The 23,221-nt window shown below is 37.2% G+C and overlaps 1 protein-coding gene across 6 annotated transcripts in view; it reads right to left on the reverse strand.

Annotated features, from left to right (window-relative positions):
- Window positions 1-12,455, reverse strand: part of DYNC1I2 (dynein cytoplasmic 1 intermediate chain 2) — a 50,582-nt gene extending 38,127 nt beyond the window's left edge. Inside the window, exons 1-4 of one of the 6 annotated variants that reach the window (XM_067741544.1) lie at window positions 12,269-12,455; window positions 11,888-11,996; window positions 10,836-10,952; window positions 8,398-8,515 (exon numbers count right to left, since the gene is read on the reverse strand). In XM_067741544.1, the coding sequence (XP_067597645.1) occupies window positions 8,398-8,515; window positions 10,836-10,943 (226 nt within the window). In that variant the 5' untranslated portion in view covers window positions 10,944-10,952; window positions 11,888-11,996; window positions 12,269-12,455. Of the gene's footprint in view, window positions 1-8,397; window positions 8,516-10,835; window positions 10,953-11,887; window positions 11,997-12,021; window positions 12,176-12,268 lie in introns of all 6 variants that reach the window. The other 5 variants (XM_067741546.1, XM_067741542.1, XM_067741548.1 and 2 more) reach the window with 5 other exon arrangements.
- Between the last annotated feature and the right edge of the window lie 10,766 nt (window positions 12,456-23,221).

Raw genomic sequence — 23,221 nt, forward strand, 5'->3', positions numbered from 1 at the left:
AATAACTCATAGTCTCTAAAATCTCAGAAAGGGCTTAATTCTAGAGTTCATTTTTAAAGATGGTTTAAGAGTACAATCAGCTTTAGAAATAACATAAGCTATTATTAATTAGCTTTTGCCAAATATCTGAGATATGATTTGCATAGTAAGAACAGTGATTCAATCAGATTACCTTTACTCCACAGTTCTGTATATAAAATAGCCTAAAACAAGGCTTTAAAAATGGTACAAAAGACTTAATATTAACATATATGAGTTAATCACGTGAATGTTTTTAAACTTCTTAGAAGTTTAGAGCAAAGATACCTATCTCTTTCTTAGAAAACGAAGGAAGAAATGTAAACTAAAAGACAGATCTACACCATGGCATTCACTGATCATGCAAGTAATACTGAAAGGCTGTGACTCTGATTCTTTAGGACAGAAAGACCACCAAGAACCATGAAGGCCTTTCCTGCTAGCTTAGATCTTGGCCTCCCAAGGATATAAAATTAACACTACTGCCATTTAGCCTGTGAAGGAACAACCAGAAATTTTAAAACCACAAAGGACCTGGGAATGCACCTAGATTTAGAAACCAGAGTTAAGTCTGAGTCAACCACTCAGAACTATACCGAAGTCTCAGAGATGAACAAGGATGGTGCCCAGCTCATTTTTTTTTTTTTTTTTTTTTTTGCGGTACGCGGGCCTCTCACTGTTGTGGCCTCTCCCGTTGTGGAGCACAGGCTCCGGACGCGCAGGCTCAGCGGCCATGGCTCACGGGCCCAGCCGCTCCGCAGCATGTGGGATCTTCCCGGACCAGGGCACGAACCCACGTCCCCTGCTTCGGCAGGCGGACTCCCAACCACTGCGCCACCAGGGAAGCTCTCAATTACTTTTTAAGAGAAAAAAGTCTCTAGCAAGAAGGGGCTCTTGCCAGGAAGAAGAACCTAGAAAAGGTGGACAGCCAAAGAAAGTAAATGTAGGGAGTGGGAGTATTGGCAGAGCACAAATGGGAAGAGAGAGCTTCTGAGATAACCAAAAGTTGTGAGGCCCCTTGTAGCTCATCTATCTATGATACTCAGCACTCAAACACAGTCCGAGTTACACAGTAATGCCCTCTTGTGGATACAAGTGCTCCTAGGCTGAAATATTAACATTTAAATATCTGTTTAATTTTTCATACTTACTCTTTTTGTCCTGAAAGACAAACCTTAATTCTCTGACACAGATATAGAGAACAAACGTATGGACACCGGGGGGAAAGTGGCGAGGGGGGCAGGTGGTAGTGGTGTGATGAATTGGGAGATTGGCATTGACATATATACACTAATATGTATAAAATGGATAACTAATAAGAACCTGCTGTATAAAAAAATAAATAAAATTCAATTTAAAAAACCCTTAATTCTCTGAAATATTAGTTTCTCCTTTTCATATGACCCCTTCTCCTGATAACTTTAAATATCCTCCCCTTACCTCCCCTAAATGTTTCCTTTATTCTCTTCAATGTAATTCAGAGCATCAGATAAATTTTTTTAAAGAAATTAATAAAAATAAAATTTTATAGCATTAAAATACTATAAGGAACTGTTCTTAAAATTAGGCTAAACTTGAAAAAATGACTTGATAACATGGAAATCATTCTATCTAAAAATCAGACTTACTAGTTAGAGAAATAAGTGCTAGGGATGTGATGTACAACATGATGACTAGAGTTAACACTGTTGTATGATATATAAGAAACTTTAAGAGAGCAGATCCTAAGAGTTCTCATCACAAGGAGAAATTATTTTTCTTTTCTTTTTATTGTATCTATGAAATGATGGATGTTAACCAAACCTACTGTAGTAATCATTTCACTATATATATAAATTAAACCATCATGCTGTACACTTTAAACTTACACAGTGATGTATGTCAATTATTTCTCAATAAAACTGGAAAAATCAGATTTAAAATATTCAAAAGTTACAAGAGAGGGAAATAAATGAAGCAATACTTGACTACTGAACTTCTTTTGTTTATTCCTAATAAAAAAATTGATTATCACACCAATCGATGTACTGTGTCCTACTGATACAGACTCAGGCTACAGAGTAATGGACAAAACCTATTTTCATCTCTTTACAAGATGGTTAAAACAGTAGTTATACATACAAAAAGAGATTCACTTTATTTATTTTTTGACCATCAGTGTTTACTAACTCCACATTTGATAAAACATGTCTTGAAAGTTGTGCCTAAAATTAACTTTCTGAAGACTGGCCACTTAAATTTTGTTAAAAAAAAAAAAATCAAGCCATACTTCTTTTGTGAAATATTCAAATGTCAATTTCCACTATGCATTTTCCTGAAATTTAAACAAGATTTTGTTGTTACTGCTTTTAAAGCAGATGGCTTTTATTTGGTCTTACCAGGTGGATAGACACATGACCTAATAATAATTGAACAAACATTTAAGTGTCTAGTCTGTGCTGGACACCAGGGATAAAAATGTAATATACTGTTCCTGCTCTCAAGGATCTCTGACAAAAAACAATCAAATGATCAAATAAATAAGAATCTACCAGCAAAGAGAAGCTAAGAGAGGTTTTATTAGCTGTCTCTTTTTTAAAAAATGAATTCTTTTCAGCAGAATTTTTTTAAAAAAGGGAAAGAGTCCATTTTAGGTAAAACCAGACTGATGCTTTTAATAAATCCTCTTGAATATTTTAGTGGTGTTTTTATACTTACTTCTACAATTTAAAAATATTTAATAAATACATTTGTAGTGAAAAGAAAAACAAGTATCCATCCTGGGTCGTGATATAAAATGTATTTTTATTGTTACTGTCAAGAAAGTTTGATAGCCACTGCTTTCACCTGTATCCTGTATTCTCCAGGCCTTATTTTAAATAAATACAGGAAAGATCTTTAGACATTTGTGAGAAAACAGAAGGTGGAAAACTGCACAACTCATTTAATGAGGGTACTATAACCATTATAATAAAACCAGACAAAATACAGTAAAAGGAAAAAAACTATAGGTCTGACTCTCTTATGAGTATAGATGAAGAACTCCTAAATAAAATATTAGCAATATATAAGAAAAATATTCTCATAACTAAAATGGGTTTATTCCAGACTGTAAGCATGCTTTGAAAACCTACCAATATAAATTATCATATTAATACATCAAAAGGGAAAAAAAAAGCATATGATCATCTCAAAATACTAGGAGACCTATGAGTTTGTCGTACATATTTTGGTGATTTTAAAGGATGTCAAAATTCTTTGTGAATGTGGGCTGGACTTAGTGACTCTCTTTCCATAGACAGAATGTGGCAGAAGCAATGTCCTATGACTTCCAAGGGTAAGGATAAAAGGATAGCTTCCTTCCGGCTCTCTTTGTCTTTGGATTGCTCACATTGGGAGAAGCCAGCTGACATGCTGCAAGGATACTCAAGCAGTTAGTTCTATGGAATGGCCCACGTGGATAGGAATTCAGGCCTCCCACTAACAACCAACACCAACCTGCTGGCCACGTGACTGAGCAAATCACATGGCTGGTAAAGCAAATCCTCAAGCCCCAATCAAGCCTTCAGACGACTACAGCTCTTGACTGACATCTTGACTTCAACCCCATGAGAGACCCTGAGCCAGAACCACTGAGCTAAGCTATTGCCAAATTCCTGACTGGCAGAAACTGTGAGAGATAATAAACGTTTATTATTGTTTAAAAAAAATATCAAACCGATACAAAAATAGAAAACTTGAATGGACTATAACCATTAGAAAAACTTGAAATGGTGAGTAACTCCTGCTCTCCACTATCCTCTGGGGAAAAAAAGCATAATCTGAGGCAGTTTTACAGTTGAATTCCACCAAGTATTTAAGGAACAGGTAATATCTATCTTTTACAGCTGTTCTACAAAATAGCAAAAGAGAAAGCTATCCAATTTATTTTAAAACCATAACCATGGTGGCCACTGAACATGAACAGCACAAGAAAATTATAGGCAAATTTCATTTATGAGCATATACACAAAAACCCTAAATAAAATATTATATAATCTATTCTTTAAATACATGGAAAAATTCATCTGCCACACCTGGATATGACTATTAGTAACTAAAGTGAAAAAAATTAAGTATGTTTTTTGCTTTTCTAACAGGAAATGCATTCAGGGTAACCAAATAGCCCTAGTTACTGAGGGAAACCTCCCCTTTACAGAAGAATTTCAGTCAATAAATGTAGAAGGAATGATGGAATTATAAAAATAATTAAATAACTGATTTGGAAAAGATTCATCAGTAAGTATTAAAACTACTTGGTAAACAGTTGACAGAGAAATGAATATTTCCATGGTACCAAAGTATCACCTCCAGATATTACTTGCTAGTCCAAAGGGAAAAAAAGTAACTACAATGGAGAAGCCTGGCTGTCAGAATTGTAACCCAGCGATCAATCTTGACATCACTGATAACAACCCAGACATATGTGCTACTGATGTGATACAATATGAAGTACACAGAATCATCTATGAGATCTTCTTGCCAAAGAGGTTCAACCTGAAGCTAATCAAGCTTTTAAAATCTAATTTCCAGTTTAGAGAAAATATAAAGGATAGAGGAACAAAAGCTTAAATGTGAGAAAACCCTCAGAAAAACCCAAGAGGCGAGACATTCTAGAGACCAATTGGCCCACTCTCCTCAACCAGTCGATGACATGGGGCAAAAAGGAGTATGTGTGTGGAGGATCTTCTAGATTTAGAAAGACTAAAAACATACAACTAAATGCAACATACAGTGCAGGAAGGTTTTCAGGGGAAGCTTAAGAAACTAATTTTTTTTGAGGGGAAGAAAAATTTTGTGAAGCTATGGCTATTTTGAAAAAGATGAAAAAAGAAGGGGCCATTTTCTATAAAAGAAATTAGAATATACTAATATAAAGCCACAGTAATTAAAACTGTGTGTTAATAGTATAGAATCAGACAAATGGGTCAACAGTGAACATACAGAGCCCAAAAATGCCCATGAATATATGAGAACTGACTGAATGACAAAGTTGGCATCAGAATATCAGTGCGGGAAAGATGGACTATGTTTTAACAAATGGTATTGAGAAAATTAGTTAACTATATGGAGAAAAATTAGGCTGGATCCCTACCTCATATTATATTCAAAAATATAACACAAATATCTAAAGGTGAAGGATAAAATAATAGAGAAAATGTAGGAGAATATATTTGTATCCTCAAAGTAGGAAAGGATTTCTTTTCAAAGAAAACCAAAAAAAAAAAAAAAAAAAAGGTTATAAATGGTAGATCTGACCATTATCAAAATAAAGGATGTGAACACATCAAAATGAAGGATTCTGTTCAATAGAAGATACTATGATGGACGCAACCTAAATGTCCATTGACAAAGGAATGGATAAAGAAGATGTGGTACATACATACAACAGAATATTACTTAGCCATAAAAAAAGAACAAAATAATGTCATTTGCAGCAACATGGATGGACCTAGACAGTGTCATACTGAATGAAGTCAGACAAAGACAAATATCATATGATATTGCTTATATGTAGAATCTAAAAAAAAATGGTACAAATAAACTTATTTACAAAACAGAAATAGAGTCACAGATGTAGAAAACAAACTTATGGTTACTGGGGCCAGGGGGCAGGGGGGGAGAAAAGGGGAGGGATAAGTTGGGAGATTGGGATTGACACATACACACTACTGTATATAAAATAGATAACTAATATGGGCCTACTCTATAGCACAGGGAACTCTTCTCAATACTCTGTAATGACCTATATGGAAAAAGAATCTATAAAAGAGTGGATATATATATATGCATAACTGATTCACTTTGCTGTACAGCAGAAACTAACACAACATTTTAAATCAACTATACGCCAACAAAAATTAACAAAAAAAATACTATGAACAGTTAGTAGATGATAGACTAGGAGAAGGTATTTTTTAGAAGACTAAAACAGACAAAGAAGTCCTCCCTTAAGTACAAGCAACTCCTACAGCAAGGTAAAGAACCCTAATAGTAAAGGGGCAAAGGACATGAACATGCAATTCGTAGAAGGGAAAATCTGAATGGTAAATAGTTATATGAAGAAATGGGTCAATCTCACTGTAAACAGATAAATGTATATTATGACATTTTGACATACTACTTTACACTCATCAAGTAGACAAAAACTAAAAAGTTGGATAATATCAAGTTATGTGGATATAGTGAAACAGTTACTTTCTCATACACTGGTAGCAGGAGCATAAACTTACAGTCATTCTTGAGAGTGGTATGTAGAACCTAATAAATGTAAGTCAGCCTACACACAATAAAATAGCAAGTCAATTCCTCAGCATACATTCCAGAGAAACTCTTCCACAGTCCTTTCAAGGGAAAAGAATATGTTCTTTGCAGTGTTGCTTGGAATAGCAAAGCAAAGAGACAGAAGCAATCTAAGTGCCTATCACTGGGGAACAGATAAGTAAAATATAGTATATAACAGAATATTGTGTACCAGTCAGAAGTGAATAACTAGATCTATATGTAACAACATGGGTAAATCTCAAATACAATGCTGCTTGAAAAAAAGGAAAAAACAGAGTGAGACATATAGTACAATGCCATTTATGTATATAAAACATACACACTTAGATATATGAAATCTTAAAAAATGTCAACACATGTTGGACAGATCAAAAGGACGTATGTTAAAAATCCAAGAATGGGTACTTAATGCAAGACTGGAAAAGACAATGGAATTGGAGATGGGAAATGAGGGTGAAACACACACACACACCACACACACAACCACACACACATACACGAACATACAACTAAAGAACAGTCTTTCAAGAACAGGTGATGGAAGTGGGCCATAAACTGAGAAATCTGAGCAAGAGAATTTAGTGAAACTGAAGTCCTAAAAAGAACAGAAAAGGGAAAAAAAAAATCCTATAGGAAAAAAACAAAGCTAAAGGCTCATAAAAAAATGATCACTTAAAGACTATATAGCTGGGCTTCCCTGGTGGTGCAGTGGTTAAGAATCTGCCTGCCAATGCAGGGGACACGGGTTTGATCCCTGGCCCAGTAAGATCCCACATGCCATGGAGCAACTAAGCCCATGTGCCACAACTACTGAGCCTGTACTCTAGAGCCCGCGTGCCACAACTACTGAAGCCCGCGCGCCTAGAGCCCATGCTCTGCAACAAGAGAAGCCACCGCAATGAGAAGCCCATGCACTGCAACAAAGAGTAGCCCCCGCTTGCCACAACCAGAGAAAAGCCCGCGCGCAGCAACGAAGACCCAATGCAGCCAAAAATAAAATAAAATAAATAAATTTATTTTTTAAAAAAGGACTATATAGCTAACAAGCAACTTGGTTTAGTTACTAGGGTATTTTTTTAACAAGATAAAAGTATTCTAATTCATTTACTTTTAAAATTGCAATACGCCACGGAAGCTTATAAAGACATAAAAATTAAAGTACTTTAGTCTTCACATTTTACCAATAAGGAAAAGGCAAATAAGCTGAAAGTAATAACAATGAAGCCGACCATGAAAGTAACCAGCTTTTTCATCTTGAAACCTTTTAGAAATTGTAGCTCTAAGACAGTTATATTGCAGTTTACAATAGGCATACAGCAGATACTACTTCTGGTATTTGTCCCCTGGACTAGATGGAATTAGCCCACAAACTAACCCTGAAATTTTAAGTCCTTAAATGACAAAGCCCATGTCAAACTAAAATACTATGTAACAGCACCCAGCTCAGAATTATTTTAAGTAAGCATTTAATGCTTTCTTATATGTAACCAGATTGTCCTCAATACCTCTATTATTTCAGCTTTTTGGTCTAGTATTGCTTTAAAGTGAACAGCCCAGAAAAAGAACAAGAATAAGTGAAACTGCTGCCATAATAAGCTACAAATATTATTTCCCTTATTAGCATTGAGAGCAGAAGGCTGTAAGCTTCTCCTTCCACTCCTATACCTTTGAATACTGATATATTTTTAGAACTTTGATTCACTATACCTCTCTTCAACCTATAGAAAGGATTATAGAGTTAAGATCAGTAATCACAGTCATTTTTGGGCTTAATATAGTAGGGCACAGATAACTTGTTCAACAAATGTTTGTTGAAATAAATTATTGATTTAACAAGAAAAGTCAATTGGTTTATGTTAATAAATATAGCCTTGCAGCTCTTCTGAACAAACCAAATAACCATATATTAGCACATCTGAAAAAAGTCAATTCCAAATGAATTATAAGATTAATGATTTTTAAGAGGCACAAATAAGAAAAATATACAAAATACATTAAATCAACTCATCTCACGTATGTCTGGGCTGAATAAGATATATGCCTATCTCTTATAAATGGATATATTCTTATCCTTACCAATGGGGGATTCTGGAGTTAGCCCCATGCTTTGAAGCAATGCTTCAGCTTCTCTTCTTTTTTTTTCAAGATCTGATTCTTCTTGCACAGGAGCAGCTGCTTCCTTCTTCTGATCAGTCTAAATTTTTTAAGTTAAAAATTTAAATTTACATATGGTATGAAACATTTCTGTTTGCAAAAAATATAAATTTTTTAAATAACATGCTAATACTGTATACTTCTGGAGGTAGACTTAGTTTTGAATACACATTATAGTCATTAAATGAAAATCATTCTCAATAGAGTTTTAGTAAGAATCTACAAATGATATGTATTAAATTGATCCTTAAAAAAAATTTTTTTAATTTATTTAATTTATTTATTTTTGGCTGCACTGGGTCTTTGTTGCGGTGCGCAGGCTTCTCATTGCAGTGGCTAGTCTTGTAGCAGAGTATGGGCTCTAGGCACGCGGGCTTCAGTGGTTGTGGTACGTGGGCTCAGTAGTTGTGGCTTGCAGGCTCAGTAGTTGTGGCGCACGGGCTTAGTTGCTCCGCAGCATGTGGGATCTTCCCGGACCAGGGCTCGAACCCGTGTCCCCTGCATTAGCAGGCAGATTCTTAACCACTGCACCACCAGGGAAGCCCTAAATTGATCCATTTTTATATGTAATCAAGGAGTTCTCACAAAAATTTTCTGAACAGATAAATTCAAAAAGCATAGTCAATTTCTATTTATTTACAACATGAAATTGCTATCCATGGTCAGGAATTGTGGAAATCTCACAAATACATAAATACCACAACACTATGAAAAAAAAAAAAGACTGAATCATTTAAGAGATAAAAAATTTTAAATAAATGAACAATCTGATTCATTGAAAAAGTACAAGTACCTCAAACTTCTTTATGAAGTCTTCAGTGTCTTTATTCAACTTTATGTAAAAATTCATCTGGAGACAGGTTTTGTTTTTATTTTATAAACTACAGGTCTTATTTTTATGATGATAAACACACGGTTTGGTTTGGTAAAATTAAAATTTACTCTTGCATAGCACAAAACATTTTTTGTCATTGAAATTTTTGCCAACATTTATTTCAGCCATTTATAGTTTTAGCAAAATCTTCCAGTTAAACTAGATAAGCCTCAACACTCTCAGATCATCCAAAACATCTCAAGTGAAATTTAAGCCTTCAAGGAAAAAGTTTTATATATACACCTCAAAAGTCTTTTTCAGCTAGACAACTATTACTCATACAATCGTCTGCAGTAAATTTTGTTAGTCATAATATTCTGATACCATTTTAACTTAAAGAAGTCATCAGAAAATTTCATCAAAATAGCCAAACAGACTATATTATCAAGTAGACACTTTACCTGTATATAACAATATATTAGTAGACTCACTGTTTAATAGTATTATAATTGTAATGTCTCTGGTAATGTTTGATAACCTTTAAATCAGATATAAAGCATGTAATAGATATCCATTAGGGCCACCTATGGCCATCTTTAGAAAACAAAACCAAATTTGCACTCAGCCCTGAAGGGTTTAAGGCTACACATACTAGTTTGGAATGGCTCTGCCAGTCTGACTCATGCTTCTATCTGTTGGCTTTTCATCAAATGGAGAACTTTAAGGTCCAACCCTCTTATAATAATGGATCACAAAAAGGTTCAGAATAAACTAGAAAATTCTTCAAGTACAGGCCTTTACAGTATCATAGCAATGCTGTACATAAATTGCACCTTCGGTTTTTCTTTTTCCCTAAGAGATTCCTGGAAGTCTTGGCTATTGTTTAGGCTATCACAGAGAAAAACTTCGTACTGTCACACTGAGAACCAACTATCTTAACACTGGCCATTTAAAACATCTATGATAAAAGTATACAAATCTGCCTAAACAGTTTCCATAGAGATAAATGTACATTTCAATACAGGAGAAAGTAAAATATCTCCAGCTCAGGGTCAATGTATATTTGCCATACATGATGAAATGGTGATGCCAAAAATCAGAAGATGTAAGTACCTAGTCCACCTTTACAATAGTATCAAACCCACTACTTGGTAAAGATATTTCAATGACTAACTCATAATAAAGGAGATACGATCAGTTAAATAATCCCCTAATCAATTAATAATCTATTCTATATTTCTCTTTGCCATTATTTATTCCAACAACTAGCAGTTCCGACGAGTAAAATATTCAGGTAAGTTCAAAGTCCAAACTAAGTTATGATGTATATGCCATGTTTTATGAGCTATTACAAGGCAGATGCCCCTTACTTTATATAATAAACATATCCCTAGAAGACTAAATATGCATATTGAACTTTTCACCTAAAGTGCTATATTTGCAGTCACAACTGCTGGAATTTTAACTATTCTAAAAGTATTACATAAAGGTATGAGTACTTAAAATCCAATTATTTTATATTATCTTTAAAAAAAATCAAACATACTTCTTTTTTTTTCCTTTCTTCTTCTTTCCTCTTCTTTTCCTCTCTTATTTGAGCCAACCGCTGCTTCTTACGTTCCAACTCTGCCTTTAATTCACTTTTGTCAGACATGTTTGCGACCTTAAGAAGCATATAATCATTTACAATCATTATTACATTGGTAAAAGCAGCACTCTTTAAAAAAATTAGTCTTTCAAGAAGAGAACTGTCTCGAGAGGCCATGTAGTTCAATGCTATCTAAAGAGAACATATAAACTCTACTTTTAAAATAACGGAAGCACATATATTACTAAGACCTGAAAAAAATTATCAATATAAACAAACATGTATAAAAAATAAATACCCAGAATTGAGCATAGTAACTAGCACCAGTAAGCTCTTTAATGTTCACATGCTCAAATTCAACACAATATCTCTGGCTCTTAGAACAGAGGACACGGGCTGGCATTAAAAGCTAAGCTATATGACACAGATCAAATCTATCAGAGTTTTGCATTCATTCCTAGAAATTTGATAAAACAGGCGGTCACACAGAAAATTTCTATAAATTCTAAAACTACCATGTAATAGTAATATTAAGAAGAAGCAAAACACAAATATTACCACCAATAACTATTAAATATACTTAAAGTAAGTACGTTTTTAGTCAAAGCCCAACAAAAAAGTCTGACCGGATAACTACATACAGCTGTCAGGTCCGCTCAACCTCCTAGAGGCCGGAGCCTCCATGATTGACGCGTTCACTTTCTTAAAACTCCAAGGAAGAGAAAGTCTCAGGAATTTTGTGCTACAACCTCCGCGTTCGGGTACTTTCAAACACACACCAAGTAAAGGAAAACGCTGTCAACGCAAGTAATAGCGACTTTTATTTATAAAATGGAGTAAGGCGAAAAGCAGTCACTTCTCCCCTGGGGTCACGGCCAAGAGGGAGCGGTGCAGAATAGGTCCGGGGGAGGAGGCCTCGAACTAGCCTCGAGGCTCCTCGGGGCACCTCCGGAGGGTCCAGAAGGGAAGGGAGTGGACTCGTCTCCCCTGGCCTCCCTGAGTCACCGCACCTGGTTCTCCCCGCCTCTCCTTCCCGGAGCCCGGCCCGGGCGGCGCTGTCAGCAGGAACTGCCAAGCCGCCCTTAGAGTCCCGACGTGAGACACAGCAGACAGAAGGGCCTAGAGGGAAGGACAGTCAACCCACCTGTTAGATGGTGGGATGGGGAAGGGTCCAACTGCCAGCAACTTTCCAGTAACGTCCCTCTCCTTTGCCCCCAATGGCAACGGTCGCGGCCACTAGCTCCTCAGCTTTCCCCAAGCACACAAAGAGGGATGGGCGGCGGCTGCTACGGCGAGAGCTGAGGGACAAATGGCTTCACCACAACGAGGTCGCTCCCAGAAAGAAAGGGAGGGGCCCTGCTGCGGGGAACTGTAGCCCCTCTGTGACTTACCTGTGTAAAGCAGAAGCCGAGAGATGAGACAAAGAATCCGCCCAGGGTCCCGAAGTGTTTCCGCTTTGCCAAAACCTGTAAGACTAAGCCTAATAGCCTGGGGCTGGGTAAGCAAACACCCCCCCTCGCCTTAAGGATTGACTCGACCAGGGAGAACTACAAGCCCCAGCTACAAGGAAAACCTGCGTACGGCGAGCAATGCACTCTGGGAGTTGTGGTCAACGGTAGTCGCAAAGTATGCTGGGACATGTAGTGTTCCCTAGTCTTTCGATTTTCCCACTTTGAGGCCTTCCTTCAAGATTCCAAAGAGAAGCTTCCAGCAGTTCTCCTTAATGTAGTCTTGTCCGCTGGTCATTGCTCACAATGTTGTATGTGTTATATCTTAAGATCTTTGACTCAACATTGGCCGAATGTTTAAGAAGTGTTATTTTCAAGTGGTGAACCTATGTATTACACTGAACATTTGGTGAACACTTTCTAGGATATTTATACCAGTATTAGAAAAAAAACGCCTTACAGAGGTTTAAGCAAAATCTAGAATACAAAATCTAAATTTTGAAAATGTAGTGTAACCTCATCTGTCAAAAAAATGTGAGAAATTGTCTTTAATTAGAAAGAGATTTGTAAATCTTTACTCAGTTTTCACTAGTGTTCGTGGTTGTAAACTGGCTTCATTGGGGTGTTACAGTTATGAAAATTAGCAAGCAAACCTCTGATTCCTGTATTTCCTCCCAAATTTCTTTAAATTTAAGTTTCTTTAAATATTCCATGTATACATGGAATATTTATTTGAGCCTGCAAATAAAATGATAACTGTTGCAATCAATGAATCAATAAGAATATGTTAATCAGCATAGCAAATAATTCCTCAGTGTTTTGTTGCAGTGTGGTAGGTAGCATTTGGGTTTTATCTCAAAGAATTTTTTAAAAGAAAGCATTTTATACTATTGGAATCTAAACCAAGCAAGAAGGTTTCCACAGTTTTAGATTTTTTTAATATACAAAGAAAGCAAAAGTCATTAGAATATGAATTTACCAGAAATGTGTGGCTTGATACACATTTTTTAAAATTTTATTTAAAGAATTTAAAGCATTATTTAGCAAGAATTAAAGCTGACACCAAAGCAATGTCTTTCTTATATTCTAGAATGGCATTGCCCAAGTCTAGCAGTAATCCTAGGATTCAAAATCTAAGTCCTTGGGCCTGTGTCTAGTCTTTTCCTTGTCTTGCTCTGCCTATATACAAGATAAATATCTCAGAAATAAATTTGAGAAAGGAAATCCTTTAATTCCAAGACTTTCCCCCATAACCTAAAATTTCAAAGAGGTTTATAACTATACTCCCTTTTTGTTTTCTTTCTTTTTAGCCTAATATTTAGTTTTCATTTATTAATTTGAAGAATTGTTATTGATTACCTACTGTGTGCCAGGAACGGTAAGAGCTAAAATGCATATCTCTGTTCTCAAGGGGGAAGGACAGCCGGGATACTCAGTTCAACTAAGTATTATGATGGGATTAAGTAAGGAAGTGATGGAAAAACTCTGAAAAATAAAATTTTCAGGAGGAGGTGATTCCAGAGCTAAGTCTTTGATTCTGGAAGGTTAAGTAGAAGTTTGCCAAGCAAAGTAGATGCATAAGATTGCCTTAGGAAGAGGAAAGAATATGGCCAATGTTCAGAGGAGGTGTGAGATCAGGGACTACTGGAGAATCTGGAAATAATTCAGAATGGCTGTAGGCTAAGACAAAAACTGGGCAAATGAAGCCATAGGCAGGGGTGAAGTCACATATTCCAGTTTAGATTTAGTCCTGAAGATGATGTGAATCCACTGATAGATTTTAAGTAGGAGAATGGTATGATAAGTTTAGCATATTAGACAACTGACCTTTTGAAGTGTCTGAGGAAAGGCTGGTGTGCTGGTATTTTCTATGGCCCTTGGACTCATTTCCTGCCCTTCTCTGCCAAGCTCATGCCTCTGGGGATTGACCTCATCTTCTTTGAGGTTGGGTTTAATGAAAGTGAGGCTTAGGTAAGGTTATCAGAAGGCAGATGGAAAGTGAAATTGGCACCTCTTCCCCACTCCTTCTCTCCTTTGATGTTATATCTCTAGTAGTAGCTTCATCCCTCCATGACTACAACTCCTGCCAGGTGGCCCCTCCTCTATGGCTCTGCCTTTCACTGGGCTCTGGAAACTTTATCTTCTCTCATTGTCTCTTTATTTTCTCCTCTAAGTGTTTCATCAACTCTTATTTGCTCCCTTACCTCTGCTAGCCCCTCTGCAACTGATCCTTTCATTAAAAGACCTTCATTTGAACTATTTGAGTGAACTCTGTTTCTTCCTGAGACCCTTATTGATCCTTCTTGGTTGGAAGGATGGGATACGGAGAGAACAGGCAGAGTAGAGACTAGAAGCAGGGAATGCAGTTGGAAGGCTTTTGGATGGAACCAGAAATTACATGTGTATGAGCCAATGCATTAGCAGTAGGGATGAAGCAAAATAGGTTAAAGAAATATTAACATTGTGTAAGACTTCTACAGCAATAAAGCAGAGTTGTACCCCAACTGACCTTCCCACTGAAAATAACTAAAAATGAGGATAAAACAACTTCCTTCTTGCTTCAAGAAGCTGGCAAGACAGTAAAGAATACTTAGGATAAAAGAAGGTAGGAACCTTAAGGGCATTTACCTAACCTTGTGAATTTTCACAGCCCTGTAGGGGTCAGATCATAAAGGACAAAGCCCAAGGCCCACTCTAGACTGGGATTTTAAAAAGAAACCTCCAAACACATCCTTGATCTAAGAAATCCACTCCTACTCCTGAAGGACTGCCCAACAACTTTGCCACTGAGAGGGGTGGGAATAAAGAGGCAATTCTCTGAGAATGTGCAATCACAAAAGGGCCTTCATGTGGATTTGCAGCCTGAAATGTCAGTACTTGGATGGTTCGTAAAAACACAGATGGAAAATTTTGTTTACAGTTGTCCCAGACTTGTCATGTACTCAGGTGCCTAGGAGAAGCAAACATGAATCTTTTTTATAGAAATCCATCCTTATTCCAGGCTTTGGAGAATTCTACACAGACAAATTTTAAGAAATTTGAGCTCAAAAATCACAAAACACATGAAGAAAGAAGGCACCAAAAGCAAGAGCCAACCAACTAAAACAACAGATAGCAGAATAAGACCCACAAGGACTTCAGATATTGGAATTATCAGACACAGAATATAGAATAAGTAAGGTTAACATGTTGAAAAAAATTAAAGAAGGAACTTAAAATATGAGTAAAACAGAAGATTGTTAAAAGAACCAACTGGAACTTCTAGAAATCAATAATGTAATAACTGAAATTAAAAACTCAATAGATGAGTTAAACATAGCTAAAGAGAGCAGTATTGCCCTTACACAGCATTGGACACTATGCTTTGGAGAATGTGCAGGCCTTCATCCAGCCACAAAAAATCTGCATGGCTAAGGATATGGTAAGTCACACAGAATCTATATGCCCCCTTCTGGATCATACTTCTGCCACCAGGGGCCCTGAAATTCCCAGTTCAGATGACCCCAAGCCTGCTTCCAGTTCCTCATGCAGACCTCTTCCTTAGGTCTCTCCCCCTGAGAGTAGACTGTGCCCTCAGGGGGTGGGCAGGAAATGGCTCTCATGGGACTATGGATGGAATTAGGATTTGTAAATTGGGTGTCTAAATGTGTACATTTGATGTCCCTTTCAGTGTGGAATGGAGCTGAGGAGAGAAGACAGGGGTTTGGGGTTAACAGGAGTTAGCTCTCCCTATGCCACTATATTATAGGGCAGAGCTCTAGGTATCCAAGAATTTTATACTTTTTTTTTTTTTTTGGAACGCGGGCCTCTCACTGTTGTGGCCTCTCCCGTTGCGGAGCACAGGCTCCGGACGCGCAGGCTCAGCGGCCATGGCTCATGGGCCCAGCCGCTCCGCGGCATGTGGGGTCTTCCCGGACCTGGGCACGAACCCGTATCCCCTGCATTGGCAGGCGGACTCTCAACTACTGTGCCACCAGGGAAGCCCAATCCAAGAATTTTAAATTCAAACTTGGTCTTTGTCAAGATCAGAGGATGGAATCTATTTTATTTAATACTTTATTAGCTTGATTGCTAACTTTTAAATATATTTATATAGTATGTTGCCTTCCATTTGTACTCTTTCCCAGGGTCCTAGAAATATTAGGAACAGGTCAAGAAGAGAAAATTTGTGTATTGGAAGATAGTACTAAAGACACCATCCAGAATGCAATATGGAGAGAAAAAAAAGATAGTATGTTAGAAAGATTTAGAATCATGGCGGAGAGGAGAAGTAGGTCTAATAAGCATGTCATGAAGTTCTAGAAGGGAAGGGGAGAAAGAGTAGAGCAGAGGCAATTTCAGATGTAAAGACAATTTTCCACAACTGGTGAAAATCACCATTCTACAGATTCAAGAATTCCAATGAGTTGCAAACAGGATAAATGAAAAGAAATCCAGAACTTGACACAGCTGAATATAACTGTAAAAAAACAAAACAAAACAATAAAAAAATCAATCCTGAAAATAACCCAAATATCCACCAACTGGTGAATGGATAAAATTGTAATATATTCATACTGTGGAATACTACTCAGCAACAGAGAGGAATGAACTACTCATATACACAACGGCATGAGTGAATCTTGAAAACATCATGCTAAGTAAAAGAAGTCAGACATAAAAGACTATGTACTGATCACATTTCTATGAAATTCTAAACAAGGCAGAATCCTAGACAATGACAAAAAGCAAATCAGGGGTTGCCTGGGCTGGGATGGAGAGAGTGACTAACTGCCAAGGAGGCAAAAGGAAACTTTTGGAGTCATGGAAGTGTTCCTGTGGCTTCGTAGTATGTTTTGAAGTCAGGAAGTGTGAGACCTCCCACTTTGTTCTTTTTGAGATTGTTTTGGCTATTTGGAGTCCCTTGAAATTCCATATGAATTTTAGGATGGATATTTTTATTCCCGCAAAAAAAAAGGACATTGGGGTTTTGATAGGGATTGTATTGAATCTGTATATCGCTCTGTATTGCCTTTTTTTTTTTTTAACTTTTAAACCTTTAGCCAGAGTCATCAAGAAAAAGAGGGAGAGGGCTCAAATCAATAAAATTAGAAACGAAAAAAGAGAAGTTACAATGGACACCACAGAAATACAAAGAATCCTAAGAGACTACTACAAGCCAACTATATGCCAATAAAATGGACAACCTGGAAAAAATGGACAAATTCTCAGAAAGGTACAATCTCCCAAGACTGAACCAGGAAGAAATAGAAAATATGAACAGACCAACCACAAGTACTGAAATGGAAACTGTGATTAAAAAACTTCCAACAAACAAAAGTCCAGGACTAGATGGCTTCACAGAATTCTCTCAAACGTTTAGAGAAGAGTTAACACCTATCCTTCTGAAACTACTCTTCCAAAAATATCACAGAGGAAGGAACACTCCCAAACTCATTCTATGAAGCCACCATCACCCTGATACCAAAATCAGACAAAGATACCACAAAAAAAGAAAATTACAGGCCAATATCACTGATGAACACAGACACAAAAGTCCTCAACAAAATACTAGCAAACCAAATCCAACAACACATTAAAAGGATCATACACCATGATCAAGTGGGATTTATCCCAGGGATGCAAGGATTTTTCAATATACGCAAATCAATCAGTGTGATACACCATATTAACAAATTGAATAATAAAAACCATGTGATCATCTCAATAGATGCAGAAAAAGATTTTGACAAAATTCAACACCATTTATGATAAAAACTCTCCAGAGAGTACTGCCATCTTAACACCAAGTCTTCCCATCTGTGACTACAGAGTATCTTTCCATTGATTTAGTTCTTCTTTAATCTCTTTAAGTAATTTTTTTTTCTTGGTTTTCAGTGTACAGGTCTTGCTATCCTCAGTTAAATTTTACCTAAGTATTTAATTCTTTTTTATGTTATTGTAAATGTATTGGCTTTTTAATTTCCTTTTTGCATTGTTCATTGCTAGTGTATAAAAATACAACTGAGTTTTGTGTGTTCATCTTGTATCCTAAAACTTTGCTGGATTCGTTTATTTGCTCTAACAGCTTTTTTGTAGATTCTTTAGGATTTTCTATATATAAGATTATGGGCCTTCCTGGTGGCGCAGTGGTTAAGAACCTGCCTGCCAATATAGGGGACACAGGTTCGAGCCCTGGTCCGGGAAGATCCCACATGCCATGGAGGAACTAAGCCTGTGCACCACAACTACTGAGCCTGCGCTCTAGAGCCTGCGAGCCACAACTACTGAGCTCACGTGCCACAACTACTGAAGCCCGCACACCTAGAGCCCATGCTCCACAACAAGAGAAGCCACCGCAACGAAGAGTAGACCCCGCTCGCCACAACTAGAAAAAGCCCACGCACAGCAACAAAGACCCAATGCAGCCTAGAATAAATAAATAAATTTATTTTTTAAAAAAAGATTATGTCACCTGTGAATAGAGATAGTTTTACTTCTTCCTTTCCAGTTTAGACATAGTTTATTTCTTTTTCTTGCCTAATTTCTCTGGCTAGAACTTCCAGTACAATGTTGAATAAAAGTGATGAAAGACAGCACCCTTGCCTTGTTCCCTAAGGGGAAAAACTTTCAGTCTTGAAACTACTGCTTTTTTTTTTTTTTTACAAAGTCAGAATATCTCCTCCTTTCATTGGAAGAGTAGCCAAGATTATTCTGTGGAGTCTGGTCTCTCTAAGACCATGGGAAACCTACTCACCCAGGGAAATATGTCAGCTCTGGGCTGGAGGAACTGAAGACTACTGCTTTCAGACAGGGAGCTGAAAGAGGTGTGGGAAATAACTAGATATTGTTTGGAATTTCCATCCACTTAATAGGGAATAAAAAATATGTGAAACCCTTTAACTGGTTTCTATATCTTAGTGTCCTGAAATTTCTCTCTCATTGTGGTTAAAGAATCACTGGCCAAACAGGGATGCATATCTGTTTTTCAAATTCTAAAATCTGATTAAGTAAATAAAGGTATAGCCATAGAATGCAGTACCATGAAACCTTTAAAATTAGCATGGTAGTTCTCTACATGCTGATGGCAAATGACCTCCATTATAATTTATAATTGAAAAAAGTAAGGTACAGGGCTTCCCTGGTGGCACAGTGGTTGAGAGTCCACCTGCCGATGCAGGGGACGCGGGTTCGTGCCCCGGTCCGGGAGGATCCCACATGCCGCGGAGCAGCTGGGCCCGTGAGCCATGGCCGCTGAGCCTGCGTGTCCGGAGCCTGTGCTCCGCAACGGGAGAGGCCACAACAGTGAGAGGCCCGCATACCGCAAAAAAAAATAAAATAAAATAAATAAGGTACAGAGTAATTTGCATAGAAGTATTCCATTTGTGTAAAAAAGAAGAAACATATCTGTGTGTACATACCTGTGCAAGGATACACAAGAAGTGAGTAATAATGAATGTCTCTAGAGAAGAAGTTAGAGGTCTTGGGATCTAGGATAAAATGAAGACTTTGTCCTGTGGCCCATTTGAATTAAAAAAAAAAAAAAAGTAAATGTGTAATAACCAAAAAAAACCCCACACAAGTTTTTATTTCGTTTCATTTTTAACACTTTTTAAAAACTCATTATCAGCATTGATTAGAAAGACTGTAATGGCTGAGAAAAGGTCAGTTCTACAGATATTATTTAGTTCAAACCACCATGCCATTCCTACTTCTTAAAGTGGCAGGGCTGAGGAGGAATCATAGTAAGCATTAGTACTGAAGGGGCTTTTTGTTTTGGGGAGAGAGAGAGGGAGCTTGCATTTTAAAACTTCGCAGATGGGACTTCCCTGGTGGTCCAATGGTTAAGACTTTGCCCTCCAATGCAGGGGTGCAGGTTCGATCCCTGGTCGGGGAGCTAAGATCCCACACATCTCGTGGCCAAAAAACCAAAACATAAAACAGAAGCAATATTGTAACAAATTCAATAAAGACTTTGAAAATTGTCCATATCAAAATAAATAAATAAAACTTCTCAGAATAGTTTGTAAGAGAAAAGTAAAATAGATAAAAACTGCATTTGCTGAACACACTCATATCTAGAATTACACTTGAACTCAACATGCCAACATTTAGAAAATTTTATATAAGTAACATATTGAACACACTGGAGGATTTCATTTATATGAAAGTTTAAAGCAGGTGAAACTAATCTCATGCTATAAGTCAGAATAGTAGCTATGAGGTATGGGGGTATTGATTTGAAGGAGAAATGGGGAGGTCTGTGGTGTGCTGGTCACGTTCCATATCATGGTCTGGGTGGGGGGGTTACACAAATTTATATAATCTATAAAAAATTCATTGTACAGCTGTACATTGTAAAATTGTATACATTTTATGGATTTATATAATCTGTAAAAATTTCTACCTTAAGTCGGGTCTTGTTTACTGTTTATAGGTTATATTCAATAGAGAAGTTAAGAAAAAAGTAGCATATTAAACTGTGGCACTTAAACAAACTCACAAACCGTCCGAAAGATGCAACACCCAAATCAGAAGAGGAAGGAATTTGAAAGGGTTAGAAATGTGTCACCCAGTGATCCAGGCATCACAAACTATTCAAGGAACTCCAGTAAGTCTTTCCCAGATAGTCGAATGGCATTTAAAACTGTTGACAACTGTTATGATATATACCCTCATTGTACAAAGTTTAAGAAATTATGTTGTAAAAAAGAAACTTATAGCTGCATTAGTGATACACAAAGCTTTCTGGTAATTATACTTTTAGTATTTTTCTGCAAATGTCACTTGTTTGGTTATAAACTCTGCTAAAATGAAATGTACTAAAATTTAATATATACATTCCTGTGACCTTTTTATCAGGCAAAGAGCATATTTCCTGGGATCTTTTCATAAATATTGCATCTCTCCTATTGTTTTGACGTGTTAATCAAAGGTCCTATACGATTTCACTTTGGTTTTGTTTCTGATGTTTCCACCACCCTGCCTTTGTGCTTTGAGACTGCTCATCTTTTGCAAGTTAACAATTATCTCCACGTCACTTGCGTTTTTATACTTTCTAAATATTTCCACTTCACCTTCAGGAAATGTATTTGACCTTGTCTTTTTGAAACACTGGCACAACTATTTTATTCCGACTTTGGAAACTATCTTAACTTTCCCATTTCCTCTCATGCCTAAGGGAAGCTATTTAAGAAACTATCTTCACTCAGAGAAGTGTTCAGGAGCTGACCAGCAAATCTCTCCTCATAATTTAACAGCATTACTTTCTATTATCCTTATTATTGTTCTAGTCTGTATTTTTCCCTTTGGAGTGTTTGCTGCATTGTTAACTTAATATAGTTGTGTTTTTTTTTCCTCATTATTTCCTCTGCTTGTCTTGATGCACATATTTTCTCTCTTAGTGTCAAAATAAGGTGATGGTGAATTATGAGTCCCTTCTGAGCTGAGGATACTTTTGTAATCTGGTAACCTTTGGCAGGAAGTACATATCCTAGTGAATGATGGAGCACTTAAGAGTGATTCACCACCAAGCATTACAGAAAATAGGCTGAGGGTTCAAAAATTCAAGGCACGTTTCCTCTCCTCAGCATGGTGTATATACTGTGCTCTCACTTTTCTACCCTCTATGATGTGGTTAAGAGAGAGGAGATAATGACGGCTTCTTAAAGTTACCTATAATGCACTCAAAACTGTTAGGTGTAATGGTTTTAAAAGGTAGAATGAAAACACAGCTAGGAGATCAACACAAAAGGAATCATTTTCTGATAGAGACAGCAAGGCTTGTGTGTTTCTCGTTACACACACGCAACTCCCATTAACTGTAATGGGAATTAAGAGTGCCCCTTTAAAGGAATACATACCCCCCACCCTGAGTGTGGTAGGGAGATACCTTTCTCCCCCAGAATTTCTTGTATTGATTTACTTTCTTGTGGTATAATCAAATCTTGTATCATTTTTTAAAAGTTACTCCTGCATATTCAATATGCTATCTAATGTAAGGGTGGAAAACAACAATTACTAATTGGCAGGTGTAATATAGCTAAACAACCACAAACCCTATGTAAAGCCCAAACCAGACCCAGATTGATTGATTTTCAGGTTAGAAGCATCGATCTGTAATATTCCCCTTTGAATAAATATTTATTCAACATTTGACCTTACTGACTTCAGGCAAATTTCAGGGTGGCTAAGACTTTCTACATTAACGTGGAAATGAGCTTCCAATTATACAGAACTGTTGATTAACAACATGTACAGACTTGCATAACGGGAAAAGAACTTTGGTTTGCTCAGTGATCTTTTCAGCTATATATGAATATAGAAATCTTGGTCACTGACAGATGCTGAGCTTAATATATATCTCTCACTACCCCCCGAGCTCCCAAGCCATACATCCAACTCTCCACTGGATGTATCCTGGAGATCCACAGGCACCTCAAATTCAGTGTGTCTAAAACTGATCTGTCATCTTTCCCAGCAAGCCTGCTCCTCCCCTCTTCCCCATATCACTGAATGAAACCACAATTCCTTCAGTCATTCAAGCCACAGTCCTGCAAAATCATCCTTTTCACATTTCATATCTCCCACATCTATCACTGTTGATTCCATCCCCTAAATATTTTCTGGAGGAAAGAGAAAGACATCTGTGGTGCTAAGCGGGCAGGTTGCAGCAAGTGTGACTCTAGCTAGCATCAGATCCAGGCAGATGGCCTTCATGAGGGAAGTGTGGTAGCAGGAAATGAGAATCCAGCCACAAGGACTAAAGGGGTTAAGGTTCAACCAAGACAGCACTGGGCACAGAGAACTAATAGATTAGGGGGAAAATTAGGTAGTGGTAAGGGAAACCAGGGGTGGAGACACAAGATAAGGGTTCCCAGAGTTGGGATGGCAGGCAGAGACTTGGTCACACGTGGC

Source organism: Pseudorca crassidens, chromosome 6 (genome assembly GCF_039906515.1).
Source record: "Pseudorca crassidens isolate mPseCra1 chromosome 6, mPseCra1.hap1, whole genome shotgun sequence".
NCBI lineage: Eukaryota > Metazoa > Chordata > Mammalia > Artiodactyla > Delphinidae > Pseudorca > Pseudorca crassidens.